Below are 14,844 nucleotides of genomic sequence, written 5' to 3' on the forward strand. Positions count from 1 at the left end.
TAAGGACTGGATGTGAAGACTCTTCAAAGTGGATTAGTAATGTGGGTGGCAATCAAAGAAATGATTTAGTGCTTGAGGGATTGCGTAATTAACCTTAGCAAAAATTGTGCTGTTTGCATGTTGTATAAGAAATAATAATTTAAAAAGTAGTAATAATTAAAAAAAAGAAAGGGGGGGGGGGAAGATTGTAAGTACGCCAAGAAACAGAAATTTGCAGTAGGTGTGTTGAATCTTGACTGCAGTTTGCTACCCTACATGCCTGAGGCAGGGCATTGCTCTGCCAGCCTGCAAACCACTGTGTTTCGCAAATGTATTTGGAATTTATTTTCTACTCTTTTCATCAATGTAGTCTACTACTGCAGTTTATTGCTGTAATGCAACCGTTCATTAACTGAGGGAAACAGATCTCTTGAATTTCTCTGTGAGTCTTTAATTTATCCTCCTGTTAAGTCAAAAGTAACTACATCCATGGGAAACATATGCCACAGGTGCAGGGGCATCTGAACTGAGTAAACAGGAGAGTTAGCACACCTCAAATTATAAAAAATCAGTATCGTGGTTCTGAGTACAACACCAAATGCAAGATGAGTGTAACACCAAGTGCTGGTTCTCTTAAAAGTTCAGTAGTGCTGGGAGTGTAAGTACATTATGGACATTAACAGACTTAGCATCTTTGCAGATTGTGCAATAACAAAGAAAAACTTATAACCTACCTGATGTGTAACCAGAAATAGAATATGAACAGCAGGTTATAGTGCCAGAAAACATGAGATAATGGTCTTATAAGGACAGAAATTTATTAGTCATTGCTTGAAAAAACAGGCATGATACTGTGTTTTGGCACACTCTGAAACAATTACCTCCTTCATAAGTGCTGGAAATGTCCGAGATACAGATTTTCTGATTTTTTTCTGTTAGTGTGATTAATATTACAAACACTAGATTTGAAAATAGAAGACTTCCCACATCTTTAGGACATTTTAGAGATATTAGATAAGCATTTTTAAGGCTCAGCAAATAGTGTATCTCATTGCAAACATTAGCTGTAACTCTGCTACTTCACCTTTGCTCTCCATGCATCCTTAATTTCAAGCTCTGAAAAATAGGATTTTTGATTAAATTCAGCTTTAACTATAAAGTAAGCAGCCATCTATGTAAACTTGTAACATTAGATTACATTACTTACTTTGTTGTTTGTTGTCTTGGCAATATATTATGCTAATGTGAATATTGCTATTATTGCTATATCATGTAACTGTATTATTTACTGAAAAAATGCTTAGCTACAATTTGCTCTTATTCACTGCTTGAAATATGTATAAAGCTGTAGTAATTACTTAAAGGGGTCAGATTTAGATATCTGCATAAGGGAACAAAAGTTTTTACTAGATTACATTGTTATTAGTTATCTTCAGATAATTACCATATTGAAATTTGGTTCAGGCCAAATCCATGGAGAGCTGAGACTCAACAAACTTCTATAGCATTTTGACAACTATATTATGTATTGAACCAAGGATGAGATAAAAATCCTTATTTCTGTATTTCCCTTGTGCACATGCAGCGTTTTATTGAAAGAAATCTGAAAAAAAAAATAATCCATAAATACTAAGATAGACTATTCTGTGACTTTTAATTAAATTCCTTAAGTGTGTTGTGATGTATTGTAAGCAGAAGTCATTTAACTTAGAGCAAATAATAATTAAAAGGCAACCAAGTATTAATTTCAAACCTTCATGGTTCATAGCAAATGCTTTCTCTAGTAGCAGGTTTTAGCTTATTTATTACTGTTATTTATTAGTCGTGTAAGCTCACCATGGGCTATCTCTTGTTATGTACTCTGCCCAGTACACCCAGATGGACACCTTCAGTAGGGTCAATATTACAACATCTTTTTCATTCTCTCATTCTTGGAACAATGTTTACAGCACACTTCAAAATGTTGCCAGCAGCTCACTGGGAGAGCAAGGGACAAAGGACAGCTTGCCTGTTTTAAGACCTCTCAGCTGAAAGAGTTACACAGCTTTTGAATAATCATCATTATCAATAATATCATTTATTTGCAGGCAGATGGTTCAACCTACTGCATGAACAGAAGCTCGCTCCTTCAATTAAATTATATTAGCAAAAAGACAATTGCAAGTATATCTAAAGAAAAAAATAAAACCTACTTCTTTAGTATTTTTTTACTGTAAAAAGCAAACCATGCTGGTACTTCATCTAAAATTTGCTGTGAACTTTGGAGTTCTTTAAACTTATAATCAGAATGAAACCATGGGTTGTGCAATTTTGGGTCATGTTTTTAAGCCAAAAGTTACTAAATTAAACCCTCCAGTTCTGTTCAGCTCTATTGAAACTGTATTTTAATAACTGTTCATGAGCCTTGGAATTAGTACTTCTAGATAAATGTAAATTTTTTGCTCATTTCATTTGGGATTAAATGTGGCTTTGGAGCTCTAACAGAATTGGTGCTGAAATAATAAAATGTGGAGGCCATCTAGACTCAGAGTAGTATTTCACTAATAAAATCCTTTCAATCAAAAAATCCACCAGCCCAACATGTGTTCTAAAAAATTATATATTGGCTGGTTTTGGAGGAACATCTCTTTCTTTTTAGAGCAAAAGGATTTAAAACATTTATTTATGGAGTCTCTTTTAAACTGTCAGAGGAAAAGGAAGCATGTTGATTAATACTTGGCCTAGTGAGGTGATTTATTTAAAATCAGAGAAGTGTATCAAGTGCTTACGACTGGAATTAACACAAAATAATTGCAATAGAGTTGTTTACCAGTTTATGAGACAATTATTTTGGTTATGCTAAATATTTTAAATTCTTTTTCAGACCTGTAACGTTGCAAAGGCTTTTTTTAACAGTAGATTTTAACAATAGATTAACAACAGTTATATTTTACTAATATATCTGAAGAGTGTACCTAGGGAACTGTTTATGTAATTAGTTGGACTTATTTTTTATTTTTTTTTTAATCCTACATAGGAACTTTTATTCTCTATGATAACCATTAGTAGCTTGGGGATGCACCTACTTTAAGGAACATCTGTTCACTTTAATAGTTAAGACTTCAGACAAGTACTTACATTCATTCAAGATAATACAAAGTCTGAATATCCAAATTGGTTTTCTTGTAGTCATTATAAGACAATGTTTATTAGGTATGGTTGGTATGTAAGGACTGAAATCTATCATTTTATAGTACTGCATTTTTAGCTGTCCTACAACAGTTACTCAGAAAAGATTAGAAATAATGATGTACCGACTTACCATTCCTTAGGTTTTGTCAACATGCAGCCATTTTAAATTTTGTTACCCATTTTGAGAAGGAAAAGCAGTAGTAAACCACAGCTTCTAAAATGTTGATTTAGAAAGATATGTTTAATTCAGGCGGCATACCAAAGTCTGATGGCTCTGGCTTTCTCTGGCCTCTTTATATTAAACAAAAGAGATCTTTGGTCAGGGAGTAATACAAAACATTGTACACAAATATTCCTCATTCATTCTTTTGACTTTTTTTACAAGGAAGCCTTTTTATTTTTATTCACATGTACATTTAAGCATTAGATGCTGATTAGGATTTAAAAAAAAATAAAATAATCCTGTTCTGTGCCAATGAATTAAAAAATTGTTTCTGCAGAAATAGTTCATCAAATGCATATTTACCATGTCCAGCTTAATCCGTTTCAATGTTGGCTTGTTGTTTTTTCTTAGACCATAATAACAGAGGTGTCCAGTCTTTGTGTTTCAAAAAATGTAATTTATAAATCTACAAATTTAGGAGAAAATGTATGAAATCCAAATAATAAAGTATCTGTACACTCTCCTTGTTACAGTCTTACAAGAGGTGTTTGCAGCAATATGAAGAAGAGTGGATTTCAGTGTCCCCAGAAAGAAAATGAGCATTTTTCCACTATTTTCATGAGCCTGACATGCTATATCTACACTGTCAAACCTAAGATGGAAGAGTACTAAAAAGAAAAAAAAAAAAAAAAAGAGCATAATTGACATCAGTATAACAACAAAGGGAAAATTGCTGATTTCCTGTTAAGTTGCATTTTTCTTTGTGAGTCACAGGAAGTTAAACTTTTAAATTAAACTAATTAATTAAACTTTTTATTTTAGTATGTAGTCCTCATCCATAGCCCTTTTTTTTCTAGTTTTGTCAATGTTCAGAACAAGCTGTGCCAGACTCACGTGCTGCTCTTGGAATCTGTTCTTGAGCAACCCTTAGCTAACACTGCTGCCCTTAGAGATATGCATCGTACTTGTTATTTCAAATATGTAGATTGATTTTCTATGCTTACACAGTTTTGGTGACTGCATCATTGTGAGCATGATAGGGGTGCAGTGGAAAGACATGACTGATAACTAAGGGTGAGACTTCTCTTTTAGTGCTGCCTGAGTTACAGTTTGTCTTTCAGCCTGAGTAATGACCTACATGTAAAATCACTGCACTCCTTTACCAGAGTTAAGACAAGTGTAAGCTCTGTGTCCCTAAATGTGACATAAAATCAGATTTAATTCCCTTTACTTTTGTGAAATTAATTATTTTCCTATACTGCCAAGTACAAGATGATGTGAATGTTTCACTGGAAATGTGAAATTCTGCTACTGTTTATAAGGAATGTTAACTAATTTAAATTAATATTTTAGAACTTTTTTTAAATTTAAATAAATATTCTTAGAACTAGCTTTTCTAAAACGGGATTTGCTGGTTTGATTGTTTTCTCAGGGTTTCTGTTTTTTTATCGTAATTTTATTAGGCTTCTTTTCTGTGTAACAGGAATATAATTGTACTATTCTTCATGCTATGAACACCTGACATATATCTTCCTTTATCTCTCTCTGATTTTCCAAGCAGCATCTCTAGCAGACTTTATCCAAAAGGATGCATAGAAGAATTACCATGACTATGTTTAGTTCTTAAAGAACACAGAAAGCAAATTACTGCCTTTTCTATTTCTTTCTTTATTCCTTCATGGAAAAGAAATCTGTTTCTTGTAAGATTTTGAATATGGGCTTTACAGTTTGCTTTCTATTAAATGCTAAATCAGGATGATAATGAGCGTACATGGCCTTGTGTAGATTCCCAGGAGTACAGCATATTCGTAAATTTCCATTTATGCATTTACAACCAGCCTAACTTTGTGTTCAGTAACCTTCCAAAAGTCAAGAGCACAGTTTAGTAAAGCCTGTCACTGACTACAGTGTATTTCTGAATTAATTTATATACAGAGGGTAAGGTTGGATTGATGGCTGTATAATATTCTCCAAATACTAGTTTTCTGTTACTTTATTCCTTAGCAAAAAAAACCTTCTGGTGGTAACCACAGCGTGTGGGATTTTTCTTCTGGTATTTATTGAGTTAGGATGTGTGTATGTTTGCTTAGGGTGGTCTTTATCTTTTAGAGACCTTAACACTCTCAGGTCTCACACTAACCTTGCCCTTTGCTAGTGCTACAGGGTGGGTGACCAAGATGCCTGAGATGCTATTGTTAGAGTTGTCTCCTGAAAGCTGAATTTTTAATCTGTCTGGAAGTGTGTATTAACTCAAATATCTGATTAATCCTCAGTGCTATACTAGAATATCTTAGCATAAATAGACACAATTATTTATTAATTCAGCTTCAGATATGAAGATGCACTGTAAATTTTTTATTTTAATTTATTAGTGGTGGTAGAAGGACAGGTCTTTCAGTTGTTTGAGTTTTTTTTTCCCTTTGTAAGATTGTTACTCTTTGTCCTGCAGACATTTATCACAATTCCAAGCCTGAGAGGGCTTGCATAGCTGTGGTTTTACAAAACAGCTTCTGCTGAAGTATTACGTAAGTCCATGAAGCACACTGTCTATAAAAGCTTCTGTGTTTTTGTCAAGCAGGAAGAGGAGTAGGTAGTGTAGCTATATAATGATGGTGGGAAGCAGCAGGATATTGCAAATGCTAAAAGCTTACATGAGTTCAAGTAGGAACAGGCATGATTGTGGTAGATAAATATGTCAAGATCTGCTTAATTCAGAATCTGTTAAGAAGTCCTTGAGCTAGAAATTGTTTGAGCCTGGGACAAGATTCTACAGAAAGATTTGGTTTGACTTTCATCCATGTGTTCTTGTCTGGGAACCTGCTTTTTGTAGTTTTTCACGATGTCACAGTTTGACTCAGGATCGACAATTAAACCAGAGACAACAATGCTCTCAATCCCCTCCCCCTCCCACTCAGGTAGGGAAGGAGAGAGAGAATTAAGAGAAAGAGACTTATCTGGATTGATAACTAAACGAGACAGCTTTAATTAAACACTAGTGGCAAAAGAAAATATGTACAAATACATACAAGTATATGTCGGAATGTGCAAACCCCTATTGCCTCTTCCCACCCCCAGCAACTCCCACGGCATCTCCTGAGCTGTGAGCAGTCCTGAAATGTCCTGGAGCTGCCAGAGAGAGAGGCAGAGCAGACGGGAGCTGAGGGCAGAGTGATGAGGGTCAGGAATGGACGATCCTGGGGATCAATGGTTATGGGTAGATGGAGTGCTCCCCAGATACTTGACATGGACAGAAGAGATGGGAAGAAGAAGCAGGAAGGAAGTTGTTTTCTGCTGTGATCTGTGACCTTCCTCTGAGCTTACATAGGTATATGGAATGGAATACTTTGGTCAATTTTGCTGTCCATCTAGTCCACTTCTCCCTGTGGGCTGCTCCTGGCAGCATCTAAGGCAGCAAAGCAAAGAACCATCCTTGGAATCTCAGCAGTAACATAAACATTCCAGTGTTATCAGTCCACTAGCTGGAACACCTGCTGCTTGTTAAAAGAGAGCTTGCTGAAGGAAAAAAAAAAAAATCAATAAAAAGAAAATTGGCTTCATCCTGGCTCAAACCAGGACACACGATACTGTACTAAGTAGATCACTTGTCTCTCCTAAACCAGATCTTCTTTTGTTGGTTTGTTTTAGGTTTGTTTTGGTTTGTTTGTTTTGTTATTGTGTTTTGGTTTTGAGGGTTTTTTGGGGGGGTTTTGTTCGTTTGTTTGTTTTTGTGCTTGGTTTTAGTTTGGTTTTGGTGGGGTGTTTTTTGTTGTTTTCAAGTATTTTTTTGTTCTTATTGAAGCCTATAAGCACATTTCTAGTCTAAATTCGGTTCCATTCCTCCTCAACCTGGAAGCTGTAGTCACTGAGGATGGAGGGAGGCAGTGTAGAAAAGTTATCTGTAGCAAATGCTACAGGAGAGGGCAGCATCTTATTCTGATGTTATGTATCTTAAACTGTAGAGGTAAATACTGGCTCACAGTTAATAAGCATCTGTCTTTTATTTGTTCTTAACTCTTTGGTGGTTCAAGATTTATAGGCAAAGACTTGGTGGGGAAAAAGCTCCATTTCTGTCCCTAGTTTCATTAAACATTCATTTTTGTCAACAAAAATCTACTAACTCTACAGGAAATAATCAGCTAAGATAACAGGAAGGTAAATAGTTTGACAGCTTGTCTTAAAGATTCCACTAGTAATTACAGCAAGTGAACAATTTCTTGTAGAATTAGAGATGCAATCATAAGATATTAGAGCTCCTGACATAGCATGTTTGCCAGTTCCTTACTTAAAGGGAAGAGCAGCCTCTTTCATGTGGAGCTGACTGCTGTTTTTTCTGGCTTGTCACACAGTTAATTTTTGCATGTATGGTGCAAAATGTATCCATGCTAAACTTTGCAAGTTTTTGGAATTGCTTCAAAATAGTGAAATTAAGATATTATGATTGTTCTTGTTTGTAATTAAAGAACACCACCTAATTTTGTTTCATCCCCTGGAATTTATTTAGTTCTAAGAAAGAAAGTAAAAACTTTTGCTTGTCTCATGACATCACTTGATTTAGTTGATTTAATGTCGTGTTCAGCATCTGTAGCTTAATATTCTAGAAAACTTGCAGCAAGCTGTTAAATCAAATCTCATAGCTGTGTTCTGCTGTGGTGTACCATTAAACAGTAATATATGAATTATAACTGTTCCATCTCAGAAGTAATATCATAGCTAGGTACTATTTCCATTTTGCTTATGTAGCTGTTTTTGAGAGGTACTAGCCTGTACAGAAGGAAATAATTTTTAAAAACTAATCTTACACATAAATCCACTTGAAACTTTGAAGAACATACAAAACAGTGAAAATACCTGGACATCTAAGGAAAAAATATAGTTTTGTTGTTCTGTGAACTTAAAATTAATCTTTTAGAGTACATTGATTTATTTTTTTTTCTGAAAATCTTATTTGCTTCTTTACTGAAGAGTTGAAAAAAAAGCACAATTACCTGTGATGGATTAAGTGCAATTAGTGGTTTATATATTCATTGAACATCTGTACCTTAATGATTTGTTTCCTGCTGCCTTTAAGCAGAGGGAAAAACAAACCTGATGAAACATTTATTGTAAGGAGATAATAAAACTCTCAGTAGATTGCAAACATGTTTATGGATGCGTATCGTGTAATCACACAAAGGAAGCACTGCAAAAGTGTTTGTGACTAGTGGTTGATTCTCTTTGCAGAGAAGCTTAGGCATACAATTAAGAAGAATCTGTCAATTCCTGTGTCATGTTTTAGCCTTATTGCCAAGTTAGATTCATATAATGAGAACTTGGCATCCAGTAAGAAATACAGAGTTTTGAGTATTGGTCTAATCAAGTTAGGGCATTCACCTACAAAAGTGCCTTAGCAGAGGAGGTCAAAACCAAACAAAACCTACATGTACAGCTCAAATAATGGAAATATTAGGCCAGCATAGCCTGCTTTTGATAAACACAGATGTTTTCTTGGACAAGATTCTCAATTACTTTAAACAGGAACTTTAGCTTGACCTCAGTGGAAAATCATAGAATCATAGAATCACAGGGGTTGGAAGGGACCTGTGAAGATTATAAAGTCCAACCCCTCGGCTGCAGCAGGAGCACCTAGGGAAGATCACACAGGAACACATCTAGATGGTCTTGAAAGTCTCCAAAGAAGGAGATTCCACAGCCTCTCTGGACAGCCTGTTCCAGTGTTCTGTCACCCTCACAGTAAAGAAGTTTTTCCTTATGTTGAGGTGGAACTTCCTGTGCTGTAACTTGGTGCTGTTTTCCCTCATCCTATCATGGAGCAGCATTGGAAAGAGCTAGCTCTATATTTTTAAGTGATTTAATATAAATGTTTGATATCATTGAGGATGGAGTTAATTATGGGGTATCTTTGCATTGCAAATTATTTTCAACCTTAGTGTCTTCCTTTGTTTTTTCCAATTTTTTTTATTTTTTATTTTTTTTTTAATTGAGGATGGGTAGTATCAATGTTCTTTTTAGCTTCTTAATTTGCAAATACTGATTCATTCTCCCTACTGTGGTGGATGCAGCACAGAATTTCTGCAGCAGATTGGCAAAGGTTTTTTTTTCCAGTACTGCATAACTTAATCTTGCTTCTATCTGCAGGAAGGAGCTTTACATTTACTCTAACATTTGAATATGCTGTGCACTCCCCAAGAGAGACAACAGGGAGCAAAATTGTCTCCAAATAATGATCTTCAGTCTCAGTTTGCTTATGGTTCTACCTTATAAATATCACATAAATCATATTCATCTCTAATCTTAGTGAAGTGAGAATAAAAACTCATCTTACCTATTGTATACATTTAGGAGTTACATTTATGAACTTCTGCATGCCGTCTTTCTCACAAATTCTGCTAAAACTTTAGCCATTACCTCATATATTTTGTCAGCTCCATGTTACATGTGCTCTTACATGATTGCCTTTTCTTTCCTATCTTTATTACGCTATTGTTTTTCTCCCAGCAATCATGTTTACAACATTAATGCACTTATTCACTTTGGCTTCAACTTCTATTATGCATTGCTTAAGTGTATCCAGAGTGTAATCACTGCATTCCCATCTTAAGGTCTAGTGATCTTGCTTCATTGCCTCCTCTTAGGAATTACTGCCTGGCAAGTTGTCTGTATGAAACAATCCATGGTAACTTCCTGTTTGTTTTTCTTCTTACCAGTGGCAGTTTGTCAGCTCCTGCACAGGTACTTTATTTCATTTGTGTCCTCTTTGGAGTGTGGAGTTTTCATTTCTACATATCCTCTTTTATAGCCTTCTAACCATTTCATTTGTCTGTTTTAATTTCTTTGATGAATATCCATAGCATTTATTTAGTAGAAAATTAAAATTAATCAAAAAAAGGTAAAAATTTCAAATTTAACCACAGATCTATAATTTTCCTTTTGTTTTCATTTTATTAGCATTCTTTTATTTTCTGAATCTAATAAAAACAGTTCTTCCTACCATCTTTTCGATTACCTATTTCTGCGCTTTTTTAATACTCAGATATCTTGAGAAAACCTTTCCAAACAGACATTTCAAAAGAAAAGTTTAAAAAGTGTATTTAGAAGTTTTAAAAGTTAGTGCATTGACAAGCAAGAACTCAACAGCAGTAGTATTAATGTGCTTTAGCGCAGATCTGTGGTCTTCCTACAGTCATATAACACTGATTTTTTCCTTGAAACTGTTCTCAGAAAGGACCCAATTTACGAGGTGAGTTACTCAGTACCTCTGATTTATGTGATTTAAAACTGCTGGTGCATTTGAGTTCTTCAGTGTTTCCTGATTGGAATGCTTATCATTAGTAATTTTTTTTTTCAAGTCTACTGAAAGGTTTGATTGTCTGCATAAAAATTTAAAAGAACAAGAAAAAGAAAAAGAATTGTAGTGCATAAATCTATTCTACTTTTCTTGATTTTATTTTTTTTCTTGTATTTGGTGAATTGTTGTTAGTTAGTGTTGGTTTTTAGATATAGCCCTACTGGGGGAATTAATGTCCATCTTTTAAGGATATAATTTTTTCTTTATTCTTTACTGGAGCAAAATAAAAATACTAAAATAGAAACTGAAATGCAGCATGGTATTGGGCTTTGAACAGTGAAAAACTGAGCAGTTGTTTTTGTCTTGGAGAGAAAAAAAATAGGATTTTTCAAAAGATATTTGAAAGCTCTCTTTCTGAATCATGATTGTCTGCATGTTGATGTTTTTAGGAGAAGGAAAGCACTGAACTGAATTGTTGCATATGAATTTTTGTTAATTTTATATTACATAGCTCTTAGCTACAGTATGAGCAGTGGAAACTAAAGAGTTGCTTCATTCTGTGGTGGTTTTCTTTCCATTATTTACTGGTTACCACTGGACACATAATTGAATTACTGGTCTGACCAAATAGTCACTACCTTCAGCAATGACTTTCAATTTTGTGGTTAGTGTATGACTTATACTCCTCAAAAATAGGTGTATTTGAAATCAGTAATATTAGGAGCAAATTATAGAAAGCAGCAAGTAGAAATAAAAGTGTCAAAAAGTGTAAGAAAGATTGATACAGTGGCACAACTAGAGGCATCTGGTTTTATTTCAGATACACTCAAGTGCCCCCTCTAGAATATCACAAATCTCCCATAAAGTCTCCAAGCAGTGGCACAAGTTTTTTTATTCATGCACCAAAGTTAGCTAGTAACATCTCAGCTACAGATTACTTTAGGTAAATCCTGTGAGGAGCTAAAAGATAAAGATCAGTTTTACAGGTGTGCTTAGTTCCATGGTGTGTCTTGTAGTTACCTGTAGATTACAGCTACAGTTTTTCAACCAAATACTGAGTGAAATGCAGTTTTCAGGAAGGGCTTTTAATCAACATATGGCAAATTTTTGCTACCTAGTAAAGGCACCATTAGTTACACATCCTATAAAATTTCAGTAAAAAGGAGTCTGGAAGATTGCAGGAAATCTAAAATTGTAGAAGCTACAAACAGAAAAACGGGAGTTAAAGGAAATCTTGGAATAAATAACTTAAATTAATAAATGCTTGTAACTTCAGAAACTAGGCTATTTTTCCTCTTTTCTTGAAACAAATGCTATTTCAGGATTGCTTCAGAGGATCTCAGATATTAAGGAAAATATTCAAAAGGGAGATAATGCAGTATAATGCCAGAGGGAGGTTGCTTCTTAGTGCCTTATTTATGCTAAAAAATCATCAGGAGAGAGTGTACCAACTTATGATTGTACATGTATAATATCACCTATACACCTAGACTGTGTGACAGGTCAAACTTAAAAGATACTCTGCAGAAGGTGTGGATTCAGAAGCTTCATGTAGAATCTGGAGTTAAATAATTCAGTCTCCTCCTATACTGAAAGGGAAAACATAATATTGCAGGATTACAGTTCACTTACAATGATATTGCCAAGTAAACCCTAGAGGGAAAGAAAAAGAATTTAATTCCAGAGTGTTTGAAGTGATATTACTTTTGTATTCAGGTGCTGAGCTAAGAAACTATCCATCCCTATTGTTTTCATTGTTGTTATAATAATCATAATCATCATAATAATCACTATTATTTTAGTGTTGTTATTACCATTCTTATATTACATTGGCAAGAAAAAAGAAATCATGGTGAAAAAAAAATAATTTTAATGCTTCAGTTCTGGGAACTGGGACAAAACTGATAGTGGAGAGTCCTTTTGTTTTTCTGTGCCTCCAGTGGGGCAAGCTTTTCTCACTGTGTTCACTCTGGCTGTTGCGCAGGTGGTTGACCAGATTGACACACTGACGTCTGACCTGCAGCTGGAGGATGAGATGACTGATAGTTCCAAAACGGACACACTCAACAGCAGCTCCAGCAGCACAACAGCTTCCAGCTTGGAGAAAGTCAAGGTGCGGGGCAGCGCACCCCTCATCAAGCCCCCCTCGCACCCCTCTGCTATCCTCACCGTGCTGAGGAAGCCAAATCCACCCCCTCCTCCACCACGGCTGACGCCCATCAAGTGTGATGAGCCTCCAAGGCTGCCTCCTTCAGCCAAACCTGTCAAGACTAATGGTACCCTCCTGCGAAACGGGTGCTTGCCCGTGGGGTCCAGCCGCATCCCAAACGGAGAGATGTGCTGCGTGCCAAGCAGTAACTTAGAGAAAGCTGTGATGCAGCCTCTGACGCACAGACCTGAGAAAGAGCGGTGTTCTCAGCCAGGAGCCAGGGAACGGGTACGATTTAGTGAAAAAGTGCAGTACCATGGCTATTGCCCTGACTGTGATGTTCGGTATAACATTAAAAACAGGGAGGTGCACTTGCACAGTGAGCCTGCCCATGCTGTGGGAAAGCTGCCACACCAGTGCCCTCCTCTGCCCCCTCCACCACCTCCTCTGCCTCCATTTCCTCTGGATAATGGAGGGTTGGGGGTAAGTCCTAGTAATAGCTTTCCTCCTCCGAGACCTGCAACTGTGCCTCCACAAACTGCGCCAAAACCCCAGAAGACCATCTTGAGAAAATCAACCACTACAACAGTGTGATGTATGCCACTTGAAACAACTCTGGTTTTTTTTCGTATCTATAAACAAAATAGGTAATGAGCACTTTCTACTTGAGCAATAAAAAGACCCAATGTATTACTCCGTGTGTCCAGTGAAGTGGCATAAAAGTAACATGGTAAGTACAAAGAGGAATGCTTGTTGATCTTACTTGTACTGAACAGAAAATGTCATTATGGCAAAGGATGCTGAAAAACTAGTCATGCTTTAGTGCATAGGTTGTAAATGTCTATTGCAGTTTCCTATCTGCAGCATCATTTAAGACAGTGAAAAGAAAGTTCAGTTTGAACTTCTGTTCTAACATAATTCATGACAGATTTTGGTCTATTTGATATAAGGGAATAACCATTGCTCCTGTTTTTTTGGAAACTTTCTGTTTCTAGAAAGCTTCTTTTAAACTGTCATTTGACAAAGCAAAATGGAGTACCAGATAACAGATTCTGATTGAATTCTAGCAAATGCATTTTTCTCTGTCTGACTGCTTGAGTGAAGGCATCATGTGTGGAGCAGTGCAATAGCAGTGCTAATCATCAGACTTTCAGTCACCTTGATTTTTGGTGAGGAAGTGAAGAGATAACTGAAAATTGTATTGACATGGCTTTGGAAACTGAATTATCTCACATTTTGTTTCTTGCCTGCTTAATGTGCCACACCGAAGTGAAGTACCTTCATACCTAGTTTTCAGATGAGCAGAAATAGTTTAATTCAATTCCCCCTTATTTTCACTGCTCCATCTGCAAAATACTAGTAATATTTTTATCTTACGTGTGATGGCAGTAGATTGAAACAACAAAACGCAGTCCTGCATCTTTTACAAAGCTTTTTTCTGGTGCAAAACTCTTTCTGAAGGCAAGGAAAATTTTGCCCAAGGCCTTCAGGGACATCCACTTAATTCATGTAAAGAGCTTTGAAGTTGAAAAGCTCTGCATGATTACAAAGCATTAACATGCGAAACAAGATATTTTACATGTTATCTCTTTTTTATGGAGAACCCAATTAATATTCTTGCTACTTGATAAAAAGTCTTCAGTGTTTTAATTACTTAATAAAAGAACAATCTTTTAGTCTCATGAGGAGAGTTGTTGGGACCTAGAGTTAAAAAACATCCAATCAGTGAAAAAAAGCTGATAATAAATTTATTATTTACAAAAGTTGTGCCAAATTAGTGGCAACTTGTGCCAATCTCAGATTGCCCAAAAGCAGATGCTATGTAAAAGCTTTTTTTTTCAGCTGAATTGTAAAATGTATGCTATGGCAAAAGAGACAAAACAAAATAGTTTTTTTAATTTAAATTTCCATTTGAATGCTGTAATGGGTATTAAACTGAGAACCAATCTTGAAGCAGTTCCCCTCTATATACATTACTGTCCATTTGACTTTATCACTACTGTGGAGGACATAAAAAGTTTAGTATTTGATTCCTTCTTAAAAGAGCTACTGTGTACAAGAAATTATAGGATAATGTAAAGCAAACATTGCATATTT

General features: G+C 35.6%; 1 protein-coding gene across 1 annotated transcript in view; it reads left to right on the forward strand.

Annotated features, from left to right (window-relative positions):
* Positions 1–13,341, forward strand: part of PRR16 (proline rich 16) — an 82,166-nt gene extending 68,825 nt beyond the window's left edge. The window contains exon 2 of the mRNA XM_010002363.1: positions 12,539–13,341. Within this exon, the coding sequence (XP_010000665.1) occupies positions 12,539–13,341 (803 nt within the window). The remainder of the gene's footprint in view (positions 1–12,538) is intronic.
* Positions 13,342–14,844: the final 1,503 nt, after the last annotated feature.

This window comes from Chaetura pelagica, unplaced genomic scaffold, assembly GCF_000747805.2.
Source record: "Chaetura pelagica isolate M959 unplaced genomic scaffold, ChaPel_1.0 scaffold387, whole genome shotgun sequence".
NCBI classification, from domain to species: domain Eukaryota; kingdom Metazoa; phylum Chordata; class Aves; order Apodiformes; family Apodidae; genus Chaetura; species Chaetura pelagica.